Source organism: Euprymna scolopes, chromosome 45, assembly GCF_053919585.1.
Source record: "Euprymna scolopes isolate OS-2025 chromosome 45, ASM5391958v1, whole genome shotgun sequence".
Classification (NCBI taxonomy): domain Eukaryota; kingdom Metazoa; phylum Mollusca; class Cephalopoda; order Sepiida; family Sepiolidae; genus Euprymna; species Euprymna scolopes.
The window spans coordinates 56,581,426-56,602,015 of NC_136526.1; the positions used below are offsets into that span (position 1 = coordinate 56,581,426).

The following is a 20,590-nucleotide window of genomic DNA, read 5'->3' on the forward strand; positions in this document are numbered from 1 at the left end:
TTGAAGCTCAGTCGAACACTTTCCATGAAATTAACGATACATCAGAGACAAACTCGCAACATCTCTTCTGTGCGATAGAGGTTGCAAGGAGGAGAAAAGGACATCTCCTACGAGGCTACGAAGTCTAAGAATTATTGAAAACTCTTTTTTTTTTTTTTTCAATCTTTTGATAATGCTGATTTCAATAAATCGCTTCAAAATACAAATACTAAATTTTAAAAAAGCGAAAGAACTGATTTGCCGTGTCACCGTTTCCGGTAGCCCTCTGCATAAAATTGGTGAAGACGTTAGTTGACTATAACCTAAAAACACGTTTGTGTCTGACATTAACGCCTGCACTTGGCCTTCAGGCCATGATCATAGTGTAGTATCTGTTACTCTTCACCTTTCTGTCCTCGATCAGTGGAGATGAAATTCTTCATGACTGAGGCAATTTTATTTTTCTTCCTATCCAGGGTGCCCCTTTTTCGAGGGCTGGATTTTCTCCACATTAAAAACCGACCTTATGTCCAACTCTACCCTCATGGGGAGGAAAGTAAACAGGAACATTGTCCTCATGGGGGTGGGTAACTAGATATAATCGTCAGTACAATTCAATATGGCGAATTTGTTGTCGTCTGTTTATGCTAATAATATGAGTTCATGCAAGTTGGTCCTTCGCCCCCGCACCCCCATCATAACCTCAAATTACAGTTGTAAATAAAAATTGTTATCGTCAAGTTTTATCACCCTGTGTTTACAATGATTTTGCGCGTAGCTATTAGCTGCAAAACGAAACGATTTTTAAAAAAAAAATTTCCGAATTTTATTTTTTTTTTTTTTCATATAAGCAAACAAACAAAAAATGGGTTATTAAATTTATTTATCTTCAAATGCAGTGTGACAAAATTTGAAGATAATATTGAAATAGATAAAATAAAAATAATTTTGCCTTTCAATTCACGAAGTTTTATTTATTTTGCACGTCTTTTATTTTCTGCGGAGTTGCTTTTTCGGAGTCACCATTTTGAATTTTCGATCGTCTGTTAAGTCCATAGTAATCGTTTTTTTAGATTGTCAATTATTTCGTCGTCTTTCATTTATTTATTATGAATAGATAAATCAATTAGTTATTATTAATGATATTGGAAGAGGAAAAGAATATTGGATATAAGTAAGTACAAAGCCATTTGAATTATTATTTTATGTTTTGAAACGATACCGCCACGCCACGCCACACGGTACTGAGTAGAGAAACCAAAAAAAAAAAAAAAAAATCAGGGAACTTGATGACGAGTGTGGACCCTGCGCAAACGTTTGATTTCCAAGAACTGCTGGGTTTGTATTACTGTACACATAGATTTGAAAAAGTTATCAAAAAACAAATATATAACTAAGAAATGTTATCAAAGGCAAGATAAGTTACTTTTCTACCAAACTGGATATATTTTTCGTGTTTTTATTCAATGTAACATGTTTATTCAGCTTAAAAAGCATACAGTGTTTACCGATGTAATGGAAAATTCAAAATGGCGCCCGACTCTCTTTTTAACACGGTAAGTTCGGAAAAAGATGTTATAAATAATAAACTAGACAAAATACTGTTAGAAATTCGCTCAATATATGTTACCGTGATATAAGTTGACATATATTCGGCGTTTTTTTAAATAGTATTTTGTCTAGTTTATTATTTATAACACCTTTTCCCAAGCATATCGTGTTAAAGAGAGAGTCAGGCGCGCCATTTTGAATTTTCCAATACATCGGTAAAACTTGCATGTTTTTCGAGATGAATAAACATGTTACATTGAATAAAAACACAAAAAATATATCCAAATTTGGTAGACAAGTAACTTATCTTGCTTTTGAAAACATTTATTTGTTATATATTTTTTTGACAACTTTTTCGAATCTATGTGTACAGTAATACAAACCCGAACTGCTTCCTTACGGCACATGCACAGGTTTTCGTTGGTCTATTTAGCCATGAAAAACTTTTTCAGGCCAAACAAATAAAAATAAAAGTATGAATGAAATTTACTCAAAGAAAAGAAAAAGTTAAAGCAGAAAACACGCTCGATTAAATGCATAAATACTCCAATGAAAACCTTTTGCGCATATGCTGTAAGGGAGCAGTTCTTGGAAAGCAAACGTTTGCGCAGGGTCCACACTCGTCATCAAGTACCAAATTCAGTACTTCTACAGTTTATCGCCGAAAACGGAGACGTCATTTTTTTCATGCACCTGTTTGTTAAAATCCGAGGGAGAAATCAATATTTTAAACTATGACCGAAACATGAAAAGAATAACAAAATTCAACTAGATAATAATTTTTCGGTTTCATTTAAATTAATTTGTTGTTGACCCTTCAAAGTTGCTTTAATTAAAAAAAAATGTTTCATTAAAATTATTTATTTGTTCGGAACTGTTGCTTTCATTACAAAACTGTTTTATAAAAATTATATTTTCTTACGCAAGCTTTTCAATAAGTGTTTTTACAATTTTATTTTAATAAATTTTTATACAATAAATGTTTTGGTTTTCAAATGACACTCGCCCAGTTTAAACAATTATGAATATGTCTTTTTCATTTTCTGTTTTTAATAAAAAATATATATATTTCATGAAAAACTTTCCCGTTCTCATTAATTAAATCGGAGCATTTTCAATTAAACAATTACGGATACATATTCTCTTTCAATTTTTTTTATTTACTTTATTTCATAGTTCTTTCCGGAAGTAATAAATATCTAGTTTAATTTTTTTGTTATTTATTTTTCTAATTTCGGCCATAGTTTAAAATACTGATTTCTTCCTCGGATTTTAACAACAGGTGCACGAAAAAAATGGTGTCACTGTTTTCGGCAATAAACTGTAGAAGTACCAAAAATTCAAATATATTACAGATAACTGTTATTAAAAGCAAAATAACTTACTCTTCTACCTACCAGGATAAGTTTTGTGTGTTTTAACATATTTTAAGGCATCTATTCTAGGTACACACACATAAGCACAAATAACTCTTTATATAAAAAATTCTTCTAAGAATGAGTCAGCATTTTCTTTCAAATGAGTACAAATCCTTTTTCCTGAATTTGAAATATTATTCATCTAGCACAATGATGATCAACTTTGTGGATGTTTGTTTTGTAGGGTTTTTTTTTGTTTTTACTTTTAGCGGGACATACAAACATACAAACACACATACAGGTCCCCTTTATATAATAGACAGAGGATTACTTTTCAAATCCATTTCAGGCAGTGATAGTTGCTTTTTGCTTTCTCTTTTCTTTATTTTTACTCACTCATTGGTCTTTATTATACATTGGTGAACGTTTTTTTTAGATTTTCTTCATGTTAATGACAAAATAAGTGAAAGAAAAACCATGTAGTAGTTTTTTTTTTTTTTTTTTTTTTTAACAAATCAAAATCTATTATTCTTGAGCAACATTTTTTCCAAAAAGATAAAAACCTGAATTTTATTATAGGAAAAGCAGAATAATATAAAACTTTTTCTACTATTTTTAATAGAATTTTAAATTTTCAAAATAACACCATTCACCGTCATTTTTGTTTCAATTGATAAAACATTAAAATATTTTTAAAAAGGTTTTTGAACCAAATAATTTTTTTCTTGTCTAAATAGGGTTTAGGATCATTTGCTATCAGAATATGCAAAAATGTTATATCATAAGTACCTGAATTTTAAATAATTTCGACCTTTTATATCACTCTATAAGTTTACATGACGAAATTAATAAAAAAAAAATTGATGATAATTTAAAATTAAGTATGGATGTCTGGAGGGGACTAAATAAACTATATTTAGTCATGTATTTTTAATGTTCGGTTTGACGAAAGTGAAAGTTTTAATTCTTTTTTCACCAGCGATGTGTATATATATATATATATATATAGAGAGAGAGAGAGAGAGTCATAGTCATCCATATACAGTACTGTATCACAGCTCATCAGTGTGGCTTGACAGGCAACTACCTAAAGCCAGGATCAAAACCCGACCGCCCAAATGACAGTCGAGGCTTCTTACCATTACGCTATTCGGCTGTTCGAAAGTATCCTGTACCTCTATAAGGCCACCATTCGCCCATGTATGGAGTATTGTTGTCACATTTGGGCTGGTGCATCTGCTACTAGTCTCTCACTCTTAGACAGGGTTTAAAAGAGAGTCCCCAACCTAATAGGTCCTGAACTGTCATCTAAGCTTCAGCCTCTGTCTCATCGAAGGAATACAGCATCCCTCTGCCTGTTCTACAAGTATTTCAATGGTAAATGCTCTGACGAACTGCAAGCACTTGTGCCCCCTCGACGTAAGTATCCCTGACAAACCCGACAAGCAGCAAAATCCCACCCCTTCACAGTAGAAATCCTTAGATGTAAGAGAGCCTTCTACTCCAGTAGTTTCTTCCCCAGAACCGCTGGACTTTGGAATTCCCTTCCAAGTTCCTGCTTCCCCAACTGTACTAACATACAAAAGTTCAAGTGTAACGTGAACTGACATCTTGCTGCCCAACTCCCCACATAGTACCCCTGTAGCTTATGTCCCTGATAGTAGCCCCCTACAGCAAAGTGGCAATGTGCCTTGTTTGCAATGAAATTACAATAAAAAAAAAGGTAGTGAATTAACAATGTTTTGGCATGTCCAAATGCCGAAGCCTGATTTGTTTATACAAAGGGCAGCGCTTTAATTTCTGGTACTGGCCAGCCTCATGTTTGAATAATTTCGAGGATTATGTAGGCAACAAATATATGTTGTGATCATTTTGGGAATGCTGGGCGTCGTATGTGTTGAAAAAAAAAAAACTCCTGCATCTTCTATCACGGTTGGGCCACCATAGGTGAATAAACAAGAAATTACTGAAAGAAACTATTGTATTTTTAGCAAAATGCGCAGTTATTTATCGATTTTAGCAATATTGGGCCTAAAAAAGAAAATTATTAATTTATTTTTCAAAGATTTAAAAGTAGTGTTTTCGATAAAATAATGAAAAAATATATCTTTTTTTTTTTTTTTTTTTTTTTTTTTGCTAATCTGAAAGATAATAATCATTATGAACATATTCAACAAAATTCACATTTTAAAACACAAAAGATGAAAAATTAAACACAATCAAAATTCGGGTTTTCAACCCTAAAATCTGATACATGCGCAGTTGTTTTTTTGTTTGTTTTATCTACAATCTTCACCCTCTCCACAATACAATATATTTTGCTCAGTTTTTTGTTTATTATTATTTTAAGCATATTAGTACCCACAAATAAAGGAGGGGTTTTTTGCAGGCAAAAAAAAAAAATATATATATATCTAAATTTCGTTTTGTCAAAAAATACTTACTTCATCCTTTTGTTTTGGTCATGCCTAGTCTATTTAATTCAAAACAAGTAGTTAGACTGAACTCCTGTGTATAGTCAAAACTTTCACAAAAGCACTCGACAAACACTATTTGTACCCTTTTTTTTTTTTTTTTTTTACATTTTCACCCCAAACAAGGCACATTGCCACTTTGGTGTAGGGAGCTACTATCAGGGGCAACAACTACTGGGGGTACTATGTTGGGATTTGGACAGCAAGATGTCGGTTCACGTTACACTTGAACTTCTGCATGTCTAAATCCAAACGTAGATTTCATAAACAAAGCGTCTTTTCCAGAATTGCCTGCTTATGGAACACTGTTCTGCTGGTTTGCTTCCAGGTTCAATACAACATACTAGCCTTCAAATCTGATGTAAACAAATTCTTGTTGAGCCATAAAATATAAACAATCAATTTTTAACCATCCCTATAAACAATCAATTTCTAACCATCCCTATAAACAATCAATTTCTAACCAATTTACACCATAAATGATCACTACACTATTACCTTATATTTATTAGCTTTCATCTTGAATGGCTTTTAGGCCTTGATAAGTGGAGACTCCCAAGTAAAAAGAAAAATGCTGAGTTCGTAAATTAGAACAGATGGTCGGCATCCAGACGATTAACTGATAAATCTCAATAATCACTAAAATTATGAAAACAAAACAAAATACAGATTCACCCAATGAATGTTATGTTGACTTACCAACTCGGCACTACTTGTGTTTTGAATTAAATAGACGCTTTAAAATATGTTCAACCACACAAACTTATCCAGAAATGTTATATTTTATTCGTTGATCAAGCCCTAATATTTGGGGTGGGGATACATAAAAATCTTTACCTGCAAAAAGACTATTTTTGTTTTAAACTTGTTTAAGTATGTACAAAAGAAAAAGAAAGCAAATTTTTACTTTAACTGCAACTCAATATTTTCCATTAAATTGACGACTTTTATCAGTTTTCGAGTATGCTGAAAATGAATATCACATTCAAATTTAGCAGAGACAAGTTGTTTTCTGGATATTAAGACATTTTTCCAATGTCTTACTTAATAAATTTCAATGGCCGTTGATGAAGAGGAGGGGTGTTTTGTAACACATATGCACATTAGTGCTTGTTCAGTTACAAAAACAAAATAGCCACCAGTGAAAACATAAGGGATTATATTGGATAATAAAGGTCTTGTTGAATGTTGAGCTGCAGTTAATGTAAAAAAATACCAAAAAGAAAAATGGAGTATTTATTATAATAGTCAACAATATAATTAAAAAAAAGATGTAAAAATAAATAAACAAATAAATGTTACCAAAGACAACATAGATTTTGTATTTTAACTTTTTTTAACACAAAGTCACCACTTGTCAAGGCCTAGAGGTAAACCTTGAATAAATATTTGAAAGTATTCATACCCTGAATGAAATCTCCTCAATATGTCTAATCTACACTAGATTTTACCTGGAATGATACATCTTTTCAAGTTACATTACCTTAAGTAGCAGCATAAAGCTGAATACTCCCTCAAACTAGATGAGGTTTTGTCCTGGAATCCAGTAAGACTATGAGAAAATAAAAAAGAGGATTGCTTACGTGGTGGTGCCGGCCTTGAGGGCGGAATTCCAATCTGAGTGTTTAAGAGGAAGAGTCTTATATAGACTTGGAGGAGTAGTGGGAGGCACGAATCTTCTATATATATAAAAGCGAAAATGTATGTCCGCTTTTTGTGTATGTCCAAGAAAGGCTTTTTTCAGAGAAGCGGTCGGTCGCCTAACAACTTTTTAAAACTTTTTATATCACATGTAAATCGTAATATCTCACAGTTAACAACAGAGCTCACCTGTCTATTTAATTTGCTCGACTTCAGGAAGATAAATATTCAACAGTTTTTGCTCGCCACATGTAGGTTAGGCCTTTTCCTATAATGTTTCCCCCTACCCCCAACGTCTTGGAGGGGGAAAAAAAAAAAGCATTCCCGCACTAAATGAAATGCTACCCCGCAGTCATCAAAACGTGCACCTGCTAATTTCAGTAATTAAATAAATTATACGTGTTTCCGTTAGCATCTCGTGGTGGTGCAATGGTTAACATCGCACATTTTATTCCACATTTTAATTTACAACTTTGCCTCAAGAATCGGGTTCGATCCTCATACTTACCTACCAAAACATTTTTTTTATTTTAACCTCCCCCCCCCCCCGGAGTTTTGATTTACCCAAAACCACACACACTTCCAAACACCCGGGCAATGCCGGGTACCCCTCGCTAGTTTGTTATAAAAGGAACGTATCTCTGACAAGTGGTCAGTTGTGTTTATGAAGTATTGGCGAACGGTTGGCACAAGTTTTGTTACTCGTTCTCCGTGTTACCTTACTTTGCTATTCGACCCCAGTATGGGGGGGGGTCGCATAGGACATCCTTTGCAACCTCTCGGAGCTTACACAGTCACTTGGTAATCTCCTTTACCCTCAGATTAATTTTTTCCCCCACAAGACAAAGAAACCAAAAAGAAAGCTATTCTATAACATATTAAAATGGTTAGTTGGGGAAAGGAAAAATATGTTCTCAGCTTCTTTACTAACTCAGTGTTTCAGAGATAACTTTAATGGATCATTCAAATATCTATGTATCTCATATAGACTCCAAGTCTTTTGCAGCTTGCATTTCAAGATTTTCAGGAATTGATTCTTTAGAAGAATTCTTGCAAAAAAGAAGCTCAAATAAAAAGAGTTTTCCACTTCATCACCAAGGTCGTCATTTACAAAACAATTTCATTGAAAATTACATGTGTAATCTTAATTTCCTTGGACTAGTAGTATTTGATTTTGCTGGGGATGGGACATTCTACCTGAGAGCCAAACATTCTTCCATTATTTTAGTTACTCCAACCGAGAGCTCTTTTTAAAATTCTAACCTTCCCTTTAAGTGCTATTGTTTATATTTCTCTTGCACTTGGTTCACCGAGTATATTCGCCAGATAGTTTTTGAAATTCTTTCTCATTAGCCCGGTTGTTCCTATAATGAGTAGCATGATTGATACCTTCTTAAGATTCCGTTTTCTTTTCATGTCGTACATAAGTCCTTGGTATTTTCTTATTTTCTCCCTCTCAGCTCTGTTACAGCCAGCATCATTAAGGACTCTTACTTCAACTAGGGTTGCCACTTTTCCCCCTTGTCCCATATCACTATGTAAGGTTTAATAGTCCCATTTTCTAGGTATGTAGGAACTTCATAGTCATGTTGGATGGTGTATGACTTATTTCCAACTGTTCTTTCTGGTAAACATATTCTCAAGATTTGCTCCTACATTGGATATTCAAGTTTTTACAGATTTTTCCAGTGGAGATATTTACACACTCCATTGTGTCGCATTGTATAATAGCCGTCCCCCAACAGGACTTTACAACTGGATGTCAGGTGGATCACACTCTCTACTTCTGTGTGGCAGAACCTGCACTTGTTGTGGAACGGCTATTATACAATGCGACACATTGGTCATCAAGCCTTGATCATAGTGGAGAGATCTTTTTTAAGCCAATCTACGGAGCCTTATTTATCTATATATTCCTGGGATAGTTCATCAGAAAATATTTGGCATGCTGTTGGTTGGCTCATTCTTCGCGTTTCCTGTAATGGAAGGTCTTAGTGTATTTTTAGCGATTCTTTTGGACTATTTCTGTCTCATTTGTAAGACAGTCTTGTGCAAAATGTTTGGCCAGTTTTGTGATGGAGGTAGTTCTACTGGCTCTCTTTTCTTGGTGTTCAGATACCATTTTAAGGTTTGCTTCTACTAGTTCTCTTTACCATTTTAAGGTTTGGCAGCTTATCAGATATTTTCCAGTACTCACAATAGGGTCAGTGTTGATGGTTAATCTCTGATAAACCCATACCTCCTGCTCATCTTGGAAAATACAGTCTTAATATACACTAGTTTCTGTATATTACTCCGTATAATGTTAACATTTTTCTTGTTTTAGTGTCTAGTCTGTTAATTTCTCTCTGTGACCAATCAACAATGCCAAAGCTATATGTCATAACTTAAATATTTTTTTTGTGTGTATTGATAAACCCTTTTTTTCAATTTATTTAAAAATAAAATACAACTTTGTTATATATGGGTCGTGGAATTGCATTCATCTGCAAAAGATCAATCTAATTTGCATATTCTTTTAAACATTTATTTTAACTAATTCCCTAATAGATTTTTTTTGTTTTCTTATGGGATGATCATCTTTATTTAACTATTAAGTGTAATTGTGTAATATTTGCATGAAAAGATTATAATAAATACAAACCTATTTCTATATATATTTATGTATGCATATATATATATTTGTTTATAAACTTTTGCCTACTAAACTCCTGGTTCAGTTTTTGCTCTACAGACATGGGACTTAATATATAGGGTATTCAAACCCATGTCAAACTTTATATTTGGGTTTTAGCCGAGGAAAATTAGGGCAAAATTGTGAAAATTAAAAAATGGAATTTGCCTGTATTACAAATATGTATGCGTGACGTAATAGCTATTGGTTCGTTTTTTTATTATTTTTAGCCATGCAGCAAACATGTTTTCATAATCAGGCATTAACGTCAAGGGAAAAAGTAAATTGTAAGCTAAACATTTTGATTTCGATTCTCGTAGTGGCACTTTTTAAATCTTTACTATATATTTGGTCCAATATAATATAATAATATTGGAGGCTCCATGTTTTGATAAGCTTCTAGGCTTGACCTTTACTCCTGATCTGAAATGGAAGACCAACATTAAATTCGTTGCCAGGGCTGCTAGAAAAATGATAGGATCCTTCTATCGCTCCAGTAGATATCTCACTCCTGATGCAATTCTCTACCTATATAAAAGCCAGGTACGGCCAATGATGGAGTACTGTTGCCACATCTGGGCAGGAGCTACTAGAAGCAGCTTATCTTGCCTTGGCAGAGTTCAAAATAGACTTTGTGGCTTTGGGGGGGGGAGATGCCCTTTTCTATTCCCTGCAACCTTTTACCCACAGAAGAGACGTTGTGAGCCTTTCTCTGCTTTATCATTATTTTCATGGCAAGTGCTCGTCTGAGCTTCAATCTATGCCCCCCCCTCACCAAACTTTCATGAAAAACACTCGTCTAGCCAAAACCACTATCAATAATTTCCCACACTCTTTATCTGTGCCTAAACCTAAATGTAGATTCCACGAACAAAATTTCTTTCTTAGAACTGCAGCCTGTGGAACTCTCTCTTCCGTTTACCTGCTTTCCAACTGACTACAATTTGATTGTCTTCAAGTCCAACGTAAACAAATTCTTGATGAACCGTCCCCCTAATGTAATCCAATTTACAAAATTTCCACTACTTATGATTACTACTCTATAATCCTATTGACTAATGTATACTCATTAACCCTTATCCTTGAGTGGCCTCTGGGCCTTGATAAGTGATGACTCCTATGGAAAAAAAATAAGTAAATAAATAAAATCTGAATTAATCAAAATATATTTAAGCATATATTATGAATGGGCAATGCCAGGGAGACTGCTAGTTTATTGATATTTTCTTCATTATTGGCCAACTGTAAAACTATTATTTGTGCTGACAGTAGCTAAATGGTTAATGACATGGATTGAATACCTGGGTGTACCAAGTTTGAATCTAGAAACGCTTCATCAAACCTACATCTAGTACCAACTACCTAGACCTATATTATATATAAAAAATAATTTTATAAAATCAACAAAAAGTTCTCTACAGTGCAATGTAGACTACATTGTATTGTGGACTAAATCACTGCGGAGGAGGTATGTGAAGCATCATGCTATATATATGTATAGTGTATCAGGTCATAAGTGAAAACTAATGAATTTAACGAGCTTATTAATAGTGCTCAATAAAAAACAGCAAGGTATACTTGCATATATATTCAATAGTTTTATCGATATTAATAATAGTTATTTAATGTGCTTGAATAATAAAAAATATATAAATTACCATTTTTGAGAACAGTAGACAAAAAAGTTAATGTGAAAACAGTAAAATGTGATTTTTAGAATAAACACTTATTGATATTTTCTTTTAAAGTATATTTTTTCATTATTACTGGTTTTATTAAATAAATTTTCTTATTCATTTGCAGAAAATGGAAAGAAGTGGAGAAAGATAAATATATACAAAGAGATGGTTGAATACTGAGGAAGACTGTACTGCTTAAATACTTTAATTTAAATTGAACAATTTTAAAATAAAGAATAAATTTTTGTTACATATGGGTAAATACTGAAGAATATTGTACCGCTTAAGTAATTTAATTTGAAAAAAAGGCTTTGTCATGTGGAGTTTCTATCACAAATTTTTCAAGAATGAATTTTTGTTATATGTGGATAAATATTGTGCTACGTGAATAATTTAATTTAATTTAAATTGAAAAATTTGAAAAAAAAAAAAGCTTTGTCTTGTGGAGTTTGTATTATAAAATTTCCAAGAATGGATTTTTCTTATATGTGGATAAATACTGAAGAATATTGTTCTGCTTAAGTAATTTAATTTAATTTAAATTGAAAATTTTGAGGAAAAAAATTTTGTCTTGTAAAGTTTGTATTACAAAATTTCCAAGAATGGATCCTTTAGAAGAATATTTGCAAAAAGAAGCTCAACAAACAGCTGTTTCCACATCGTCGCCTGGATCATTGTTTACAAAACGATTTCATTTAAAATTGCACATGCAATCACGTGCCGGGCAAAAGCCTTATTCCTGCGATGTGTGTGATGCATCATTTACGCTTAGCTATGTGTTAAAAATCCACAAACGAAAACACACTGGAGAAAAACCATATTCTTGTGAAATGTGTCGATCGTCATTTCGAATACAACCAAATCTGAATCGACATATGCTGAAGCACATCAAAGAAAAACCGTTTGCATGTACGACATGCGGAGCGCAGTTTTTGTATTCTTCTCGGCTCAAGATCCATTTAAGGACACACAGCGGGGAGAAACCTTTCACTTGCGATGCATGCGGGTCTTCATTCACGCAGAACGCGCATCTAAAAAGACACATGGAAATTCACACGGTCGAAAAACCTTATTCGTGCAAAGTTTGCAACTTGTCATTCGGCATCAAGCCAAACTTAACTGCACACATGCACGTGCACACCGCAAGCCCATCCTACTCTTGCCAGGTTTGTGGGTCGAAATTTGTAAATAATTATCTGCTGAAGCGGCACATGCGAAGTCACAGTGGAGAGAAGCCATATACATGTGGAGCTTGTGGTCTGTCATTCACGCAGAATGCACATCTAAAAAGACATATGGAAAGACATACCGAAGACAAACCTGTTTCTTGTAAGGTTTGTCGGACAGTGTTTTCGAACAAATATTGTCTTAAGACACACATGGCGACACACGTGGGCGAGAAGCACTACTCGTGTGAAACATGTGGCTCCGCTTTTTCACAGAATTCGCATTTAAAACGGCACCTGAAAATCCACTCAGGAGAAAAGCCATATTCGTGCCAAGTTTGCGGGTCGAAATTTTCCAGTAACTATGTCCTCAAAGAACATGTTCGAACGCACACAGGAGAGAAACCATATGTATGTGAAACATGTGGAACTTCGTTTAAACAAAACTCGCACTTGAAAACCCATATGAAAAGACACACAAAGGAAACGGCCTTTGCATGTCAGGTTTGTAATTCATCGTTTACAAAGAAAACTGAATTAAAAAAACATATGCACACACATAAGGGAAAACCAAAAAAAAAACCTGTGATCTCTAAGAAGTAGCTGAACTAAAAAACAAGTATAACCTTGAAATGAATATATTTTTTTTAAATTTACATGCTTAGAAAACTTCACTTGTTTAAAGAGACATCTATGCTGACTACAAGAGGTCAACCAGGTTGCATGACCTAAATAACCAGTCTCAAGTTGATAGTCATTGACGGCACATTTTTTCATGTGAGAGAGATGTGCATCTATGGTTCATTTTAGTGTTGTTAGAAAACAAAGCGATAGGTGTCTATGTTTCAAGAGACATATATGCTGGTCACAAGAGGTCAGTTTTTGAATTGAAAGCTATGTTTAATTTCAGAAGAGTTTCTGATAGGTAGCTATTCTGTACAAGTCTTGGGGATTAAAAAGAGTTTACAGTGGGTAGCTGTTCTGTAGAAAAACACACGCAGATACATAAGGGAAAACCAGGAAAAAATCCTATGATCTGTAAGAAGTAGCTGAACAAAAATAAAGAATATTGCCATATCAACTAATTTGCATGACCTGCATAACCAATCCTGTGATCTTTAAGAAGTAACTGAACTAAAATAAAAAAATCTTGAAATATGATTTTTTTTAAAAAATTACATGCTTAAAAAACTAGTTTAAAGAGACATCTATGCTGGCTACGAGAGATAAATTTTTTAATTGAAAGCCATGTTTAATTTCAGAAGAGTTTCTGATGGGTAGCAAAGAGATTCCAGTGGGTACCTGTTCTGCATAATTCTCAAACTTTCAAAGTTTAGGTGTCAGTTTTGTAACTCATCATCATCATCATCATCATCATCATCATCAAAGAAAACAGAATTAAAAAAAGACGCATGCAGACACCTAAGGGAAAACCAGGAAAAAAATACTGTGATCTCTAAGTAGTAGCTGAACTAAAATATAAAAAAGTGTAATCTTGAAATGTGTATGATTTAACAATGCTTAGAAAAATTAATTTGTTTAAAGAGACACATATCCTAAGTACCAGAGGTAAACCAGACTGCATGACCTGAATAACCAGTTTGAAGTTGGCAGTCATTAACGCACTTTTGTATGTGAGAGATGTGTGTCTGTGGTTGAGTTTAGTGTTGATAGTTAACAACAGAAGTGAGAGAGAGAGAGAGAGGAGCACAGAACCCCAAGTGGGTATGCTCTGGTCTATGGAAAGTAGCTGAACTAAAATAAAAAAGAATGTCTAATCCTTAAATGAATATGCATTCTTATTAAAAAAAACAAAATTGCGCACTTAAAAAAGTTTTCTTTCTAATGACATTTTTAATTGTTTACAGAGACACCTGTCCTAGTCATAAGGGGTCAAATAATAATCGGTTCATAGTTGATGGCACAACTCCGCCTGTGAGAGGTCGGCATCTATGGTTCAGTTTAGTGCATATTAACAACAGTAATGACCTTTTTTTTTACATAGGCATCACCACTTATCAAGGCACCGAGACCACTCGAGGATAAGGGTTAAGAGTGTACAGTAGTCAATTGGACAACATAGTAATCATTAGTTATGGAAATTTGGTAAATTTATTAACTTAAGTGGAACGGCTCATCAAGAACTTGTTTACGTTGGACTTGAAGACAATCAGATTGTAGTCAACTGGAAAGCAGGAAAACGGAAGACAGTTCCACAGGCGTGCACTTCTATGAGTGTTTCTTGTGAAAGTTTTGCAAGGGGGGGACCATAGATTGAAGCTCAGTCGAGCACTTGACATCTCTTCTGTGAGATAGAGGTTGCAGGAAAGAGAAAAGGACATCTACGGGGCTACGAAGTCTATTTTGAACTCTATCAAGGCAGGACAAGTCCTTTCTAGCAGCTCCTGCCCAGATGTGGCAACAGTACTCCATCCTTGGACATACCTGGCTCTTATATAGATGGAGAATTGCATCAGCAGTGAAATATCTACTGGATCGATAGAAGGATCCCACCATTTTTCCAGTGGCCTTGGCAACAAATTTGATGTAGGTGTTCCATTTCAGATCAGGAGTAAAGGTCAAGCCCGGAAGTGTGTTGAATTATGAGAAATATGTTCCAATGCAAACAGTATTGGTCTTATGTCTAAGGGTGAGAGAGAGAGAGAGATGGGGAACCTCAGGAGGGAATCCTGTCATCTCTTAGAAGTAATAAAACTAAAATAAAAATAGAAAGTCTAATCCTGAAAGGCATATCTATCCTGATTCAAAAATACACATTTAGAATTTTTTTTTTTTTTTGCATTTTATAGAACTTCTTTTTTTTTTATTACAAGGTGATCATCACTTATCAAGACCCGGAAGCCACTCAGGGATAAGGCTTATTGCATGTACAGTATGTTAGTGTGGGAGGTTAATAAAAAAATGTCTACTTAAGGGGGCGGTTCATCAGGAATTTGTTTACGTTGGACTTGAAGACATCCAGGTTGTAGTCAGGTGGGAAGCAAGCAGACGGAACAGAGTTCCACAGGCGTGCAGTTCTAAGAAAGAAGCTTTGTTCATGGAATCTACGTTTTAATTTAGGCACAGATAAAGAGTGGGGAAAATTTTTGACAGTGGTTTCAGCTAGACGGGTGTTTTTTGTAAAAGATTCACTCTTACATGTTTAAAGAGACATGTTCTAGTTACGAGAGGTCATCCAAGTGCCTCATTGAAATAGCCAGTCAATATTCGGTAATTGTTGATAGCATACATTTGTATTTGAGAGGTAAGCATTCATGGCTAATAGTGAGAATGATAGTAACAGTGATATGTCTAAGAGTTAAGAGACAGGGAACTTTATGAGGAGATCCTGTGATGTCTAAGAAGTAAGATCTTTTGCAGAACTGCCCATCTTTGGAACACTGTTTTACTGGCCTGCTTCCCAGTTAAATACAGCCTTCAAATCCAATGTAAACAAGTTCTTGATCTGTCCTCATAAATAATCCAATTTTACCCAACTTACATCATGGATTCCATGAACAAAGCTTCTTTCTTAGAACTGCACGCCTGTGGAACTCTGTTCCGTCTGCCTGCTTCCCACCTGACTACAACATGGATGTCTTCAAGTTCAACGTTAACAAATTCCTAATGAACCGCCCCCTTAAGTAAACACTTCATCAAATCTCCACGCTAACGTACTGTACTTACAATAACCCTTATCCCTGAGTGGCTTCCGGGCCTTGATAAGTAGTGACCACCGTGTAAAAAAAAAAAAAAATCATTAACAATTACTACACTACCACCTTACATTCATTAACCCTTATCCTCGAGTGACTTTTGAGCCTTGATAAGTGGTGATTCCCAAGTAAAATAAAAAAGTTTAATGTCTAACCATTTTAAGATGCGTCACCTGAATAGCCACTCCACAGTTGTAATCATGTGATCTCTAAGAAATAACTGAACTAATGTAAAAAGAAAGTAATGTCCGGAAATTAATATTTAATATCCTGATATTAAAAAATAAATGAATATTTAATATCCTGATATTAAAAAATAAATGAATATTTAATATCCTGATATTAAAAAATAAATGAATATTTAATATCCTGATATTAAAAAATAAATACACATCAATATCTTGTAATACAAATTTTATTCATTCCATAACTCATGTAAAAAAGCAATATTCTGAAATGAATATTTTCCCATATATATTTAATATTATATATTTAATATCATATATTTCATATATTATATATTTACAATTATATATTTAATATCATATATTTAATATCCTGTTATTAAAAAATACACATTAATATCTTGAAATACAAATTTTTATTCATTCCATAACCGCCAACGTATCTACAAAAAAAAATCGTATCTCAAAATAATTATTCTCATTTAAGCTAAAAGAAACCATCCATTCCATTTATTCCAGCTCGTTTGACTTGTTGCTTCATCAATTCGTTGTTTTAATACCTCAGCTTCCTGTTAAAGTAGTTTCTTTCTAAGAACTACAAGGTTGTGGAACTCTCTTCCTGCTTACTGTTTTCCTTCTACTTACAGTCTAGGCATCTGCTGTCTTTGCAATAATCAGCTTTTGTTCTTATTAGATCCTTACATCAGGTGGCATCATGCCTTGTCTAGAGCGCTTCCTATAAAATAAATTGATACTATTGGTATCTTGAAATTCAATATTTCAAATTTCATTCTTATTAAGAAACACTAAAAATATATTTAATTTTTATTGTGAAATACTTTTTATAATTTTTTGGTTTTCCAATATTAAAACGAAATGCAGTAAAGTTAATTATAATTTTAAAAAAATACAATTTGAAAAAAGTTAAAATACTTTTTAATGTAAACAATTTTTAAATATATTTTTGTTTGTTTTTAATACAATTTTTAAAAGTTCAAGTACTTTTTAATGTAAACAAAATTTTTTGTAATATTTTTGTTTGTTTATTTTAAAAAAAACAAAAGAAATTAAAATGCAGTAATACCTTGAGGTTGCATAGCGGGGGTGGGGTTCACAAACCATATATGTATTGTAATGGTGTACATAGCAATGACGACAACCAAATTACTTGTGGAGTTCACATTTGTTATAGACTAGCGGGGGGTACCCGGTGTCGCCCGGGTGCTTGGAGGTGTGTGTATTAAAAAAAAAACGTTGGCCAAGGTGTAAAAGGAAAAAAAAAATTTAGTAGGAAGGTAGAATTGAACCCCGAAGCCTTGACGTGAAGGTGGAAACAAAAGGAGGAAAAAGCCAGCCACCTAACCATCTCACCACGAGGGGAGAGGAACATATAAGTGCGTTAAGTTAAGGTTTATAAAGTGAAATATACAGGTGCGAGGAAGTGGCGTGATGTTTGACCTAGTTTTGCACTGCACGCCAGTTACTGTTTCCCCCGCAGCATCATTCACTTTTCGAAGACGCGGCTAGCTGGTAAAATTCAGGCAAATTAAATACACACGCGACCCCCGTTCTTAAGTAGTAGATATTATGATTTAGACGTGATGTAAAAAGTTTTAAGGAGCGAGCCGACCGAGAAGGCCGACGAAAAAAGCCTTTTGCAGACATATGCAAAAAGCGAATATACATATATATACACGAACACATTTTGCCTTTTATATATATAGAAGCCTAATATAGGTGAGGAGAGATGTGAAGGGATGTGTAATGAACAGTTCTTTTTAACACAGAGGGGAGATGCATGATTGATGATGGAGTAGAGTTAACACTTTGGAAGGTTTTTATACATGGTGTCTTTATTTTCGGCGATTAAATATAGTAGTACCTTGTTTTTCTTTTATCAGGGAAACAAATATTAGGTTGAAAAGAAAGTTGTTGCAGAATTTTTAATTTTGATTTCAAATAAGTTTTCGTGATAAAACCTTTACTTTATTTATCATTTTGAAGAGCGTTTTCCATTCTATCTAGTCTTTTAAATTGCAATTGTTTTAAACCAATTATGTCTTCTTTTCAGAAGATTAAATACAAGATGGAATAAAAGAAAATTCGTACAATTTTCTTATTTCAATTTGTTGTATAGGGAGAGGGGGGGTCACAGAACAGGGACGACATTTATAATAGGAGATAGATTACAAAGGTGAAGAGACGATGGGTGTATGAACAGTTCTTTTAAACACAGAGGAGAGATACATTATTGATGAGGGGGATACAGTTAACACTTTGGAAAGGGTTTTATATAAAGTTCAATATTGAAGATGATGAGATAGTGTGATGTTATGTAATGACAAAAGACAACACATCTTTTTAAAATGATGATGAAAACAAAGGCTTACAACAATCACAAACACATTCATTTCCAGCTGGAGATAGGGATGATGGGAATTCGATGCCTGATAGAATTACTACATTATCTAACTAAAAGATGATAAACTGAAAAAGAAAAAGACAAGACATTCTAGTAAAACATATAATAAATTCATAACTTGAAATATTGCAGCATTAAGATTTTTTTTTAATTCAACTTAATATATAATCAATTCGTAATTAATACTGCAATATTTTAAGTTTTTTCTATTCCTTTCTCCTTTACTTCCTGAAAGAGCTCAGGCTAACTCTCTCTCTTCTCTCTCAACTGCCAACTTACCTATTAACTTTCTCAACTCTTACTGATCTTGAAGCCTAACTTAACTGTATATATTGAATCTATATTTATTTGTGACGTCAGAATGTCGCCAACATATGCCTGTTTTACACATGGGTGTTGCATATGCTTCCCACGTGTTCTGGCAACACAAAGAACATTTCTTAATTTGATTGCCTATTATTCCTCTGACCTAAATTTGTTTTTATAGTTATTTTTAACTATGATGGATAATTCCGCTACATTCCTGGAATCGCCCCTAAATAGCAATATGTATTCTTTTTAACTTTTGATGACTACGTTCGATTCCAGCATTCTCTTTTAATAAATATTATTTTCAATCCTATTTACTCTGTTTCTCTAAATCTGTCTCCTTCAATACACAACATTGAGATACAAATTTCTTTTGTTCCATGACCATCAACGTATTTAAAAAAAAAAAATCATATCTGAAAATAATTATTCCCATTTGAATTTAAAACAGAAGTAATCCATTCCAAAGATAAGAAATGTACCCCCAAAAGCTCAAATCACATGCAGCAATCACTTAAAATATAACTGTAATGACCCTAACCCTAACCCTACCCCCAAAAGCTCAAATCACATGCAACAATCACTTAAAATATAACTGTAATGACACTAACCCTAACCCTACCCCCAAAAGCTCAAATCACATGCAACAGTCACTTAAAATATAACTGTAATGACACAAAAATTGGTCTATAATAATAAATCTCATAAAAACAATTAAAAAGGTAGAGTTGTGCTCACCGCCTGGGCAAATTCTAGCATATAAGATGCATGTAAGGAGGGAGAGAAACAAAACTACCACTCACACGATATGATAACTAAAAAGCATGGAACAAAAACATTCTAAACCGTTTGTTCCAGAACCTTCTCTAGCGATTGATATAAAAAGTGAATGATCGCAAATTATAATCAGTTGGACGCAATGAGACGCGACCACCTATTTTAACTCCGACCGAAGGAAAACACAAGAAAACTCGAGTCGTTAAAATAACAGATGAATCAAACAAGATATGGAGAAAGATTTCTTTCATCAACAAACTGGTAAACTATAGATTTTTCTAAATTATATTTGACCAAAAAGCATTTATATCTAAAGATAAAAACAAACATTACTATAAAAACATTGACTTCTATTAAAAGGGAAGTAACTAGAAAATAAAATTATCTCCCTTACACTATCGATTATAATCAGCTTATTAGACATTTTGTTTTCTTTATTTTTTTTTATTTTGTTTTTCTTTTCTAATTATCTTTTTTTTTTACTCTTATTTTTCATTGATTTGTTTGTGGTGTTCCGATACCCCTGGAGTGGACTAGGAACGAATCGGTGACCATAACATTTATTTATTTATGGGTTTTTTTTTTTACTTTTTTCATACCTCTGTGGGTTGTAAACCCACGAAGTGGACCTTTCGTGAATCCATCTTACTCCTCTATCC

The 20,590-nt window shown here is 33.6% G+C and overlaps 1 protein-coding gene across 1 annotated transcript; it reads left to right on the forward strand.

Moving 5' to 3' along the window:
* Window positions 1-955: 955 nt before the first annotated feature.
* Window positions 956-19,467, forward strand: LOC145269709 (uncharacterized). The gene is made up of 2 exons (XM_080125434.1): window positions 956-1,153; window positions 11,481-19,467. The coding sequence occupies exon 2, from the start codon at window positions 11,959-11,961 to the stop codon at window positions 13,123-13,125; it is 1,167 nt and encodes a 388-aa protein (XP_079981560.1). The 5' UTR covers window positions 956-1,153; window positions 11,481-11,958; the 3' UTR covers window positions 13,126-19,467.
* The last annotated feature ends 1,123 nt before the right edge of the window (window positions 19,468-20,590 follow it).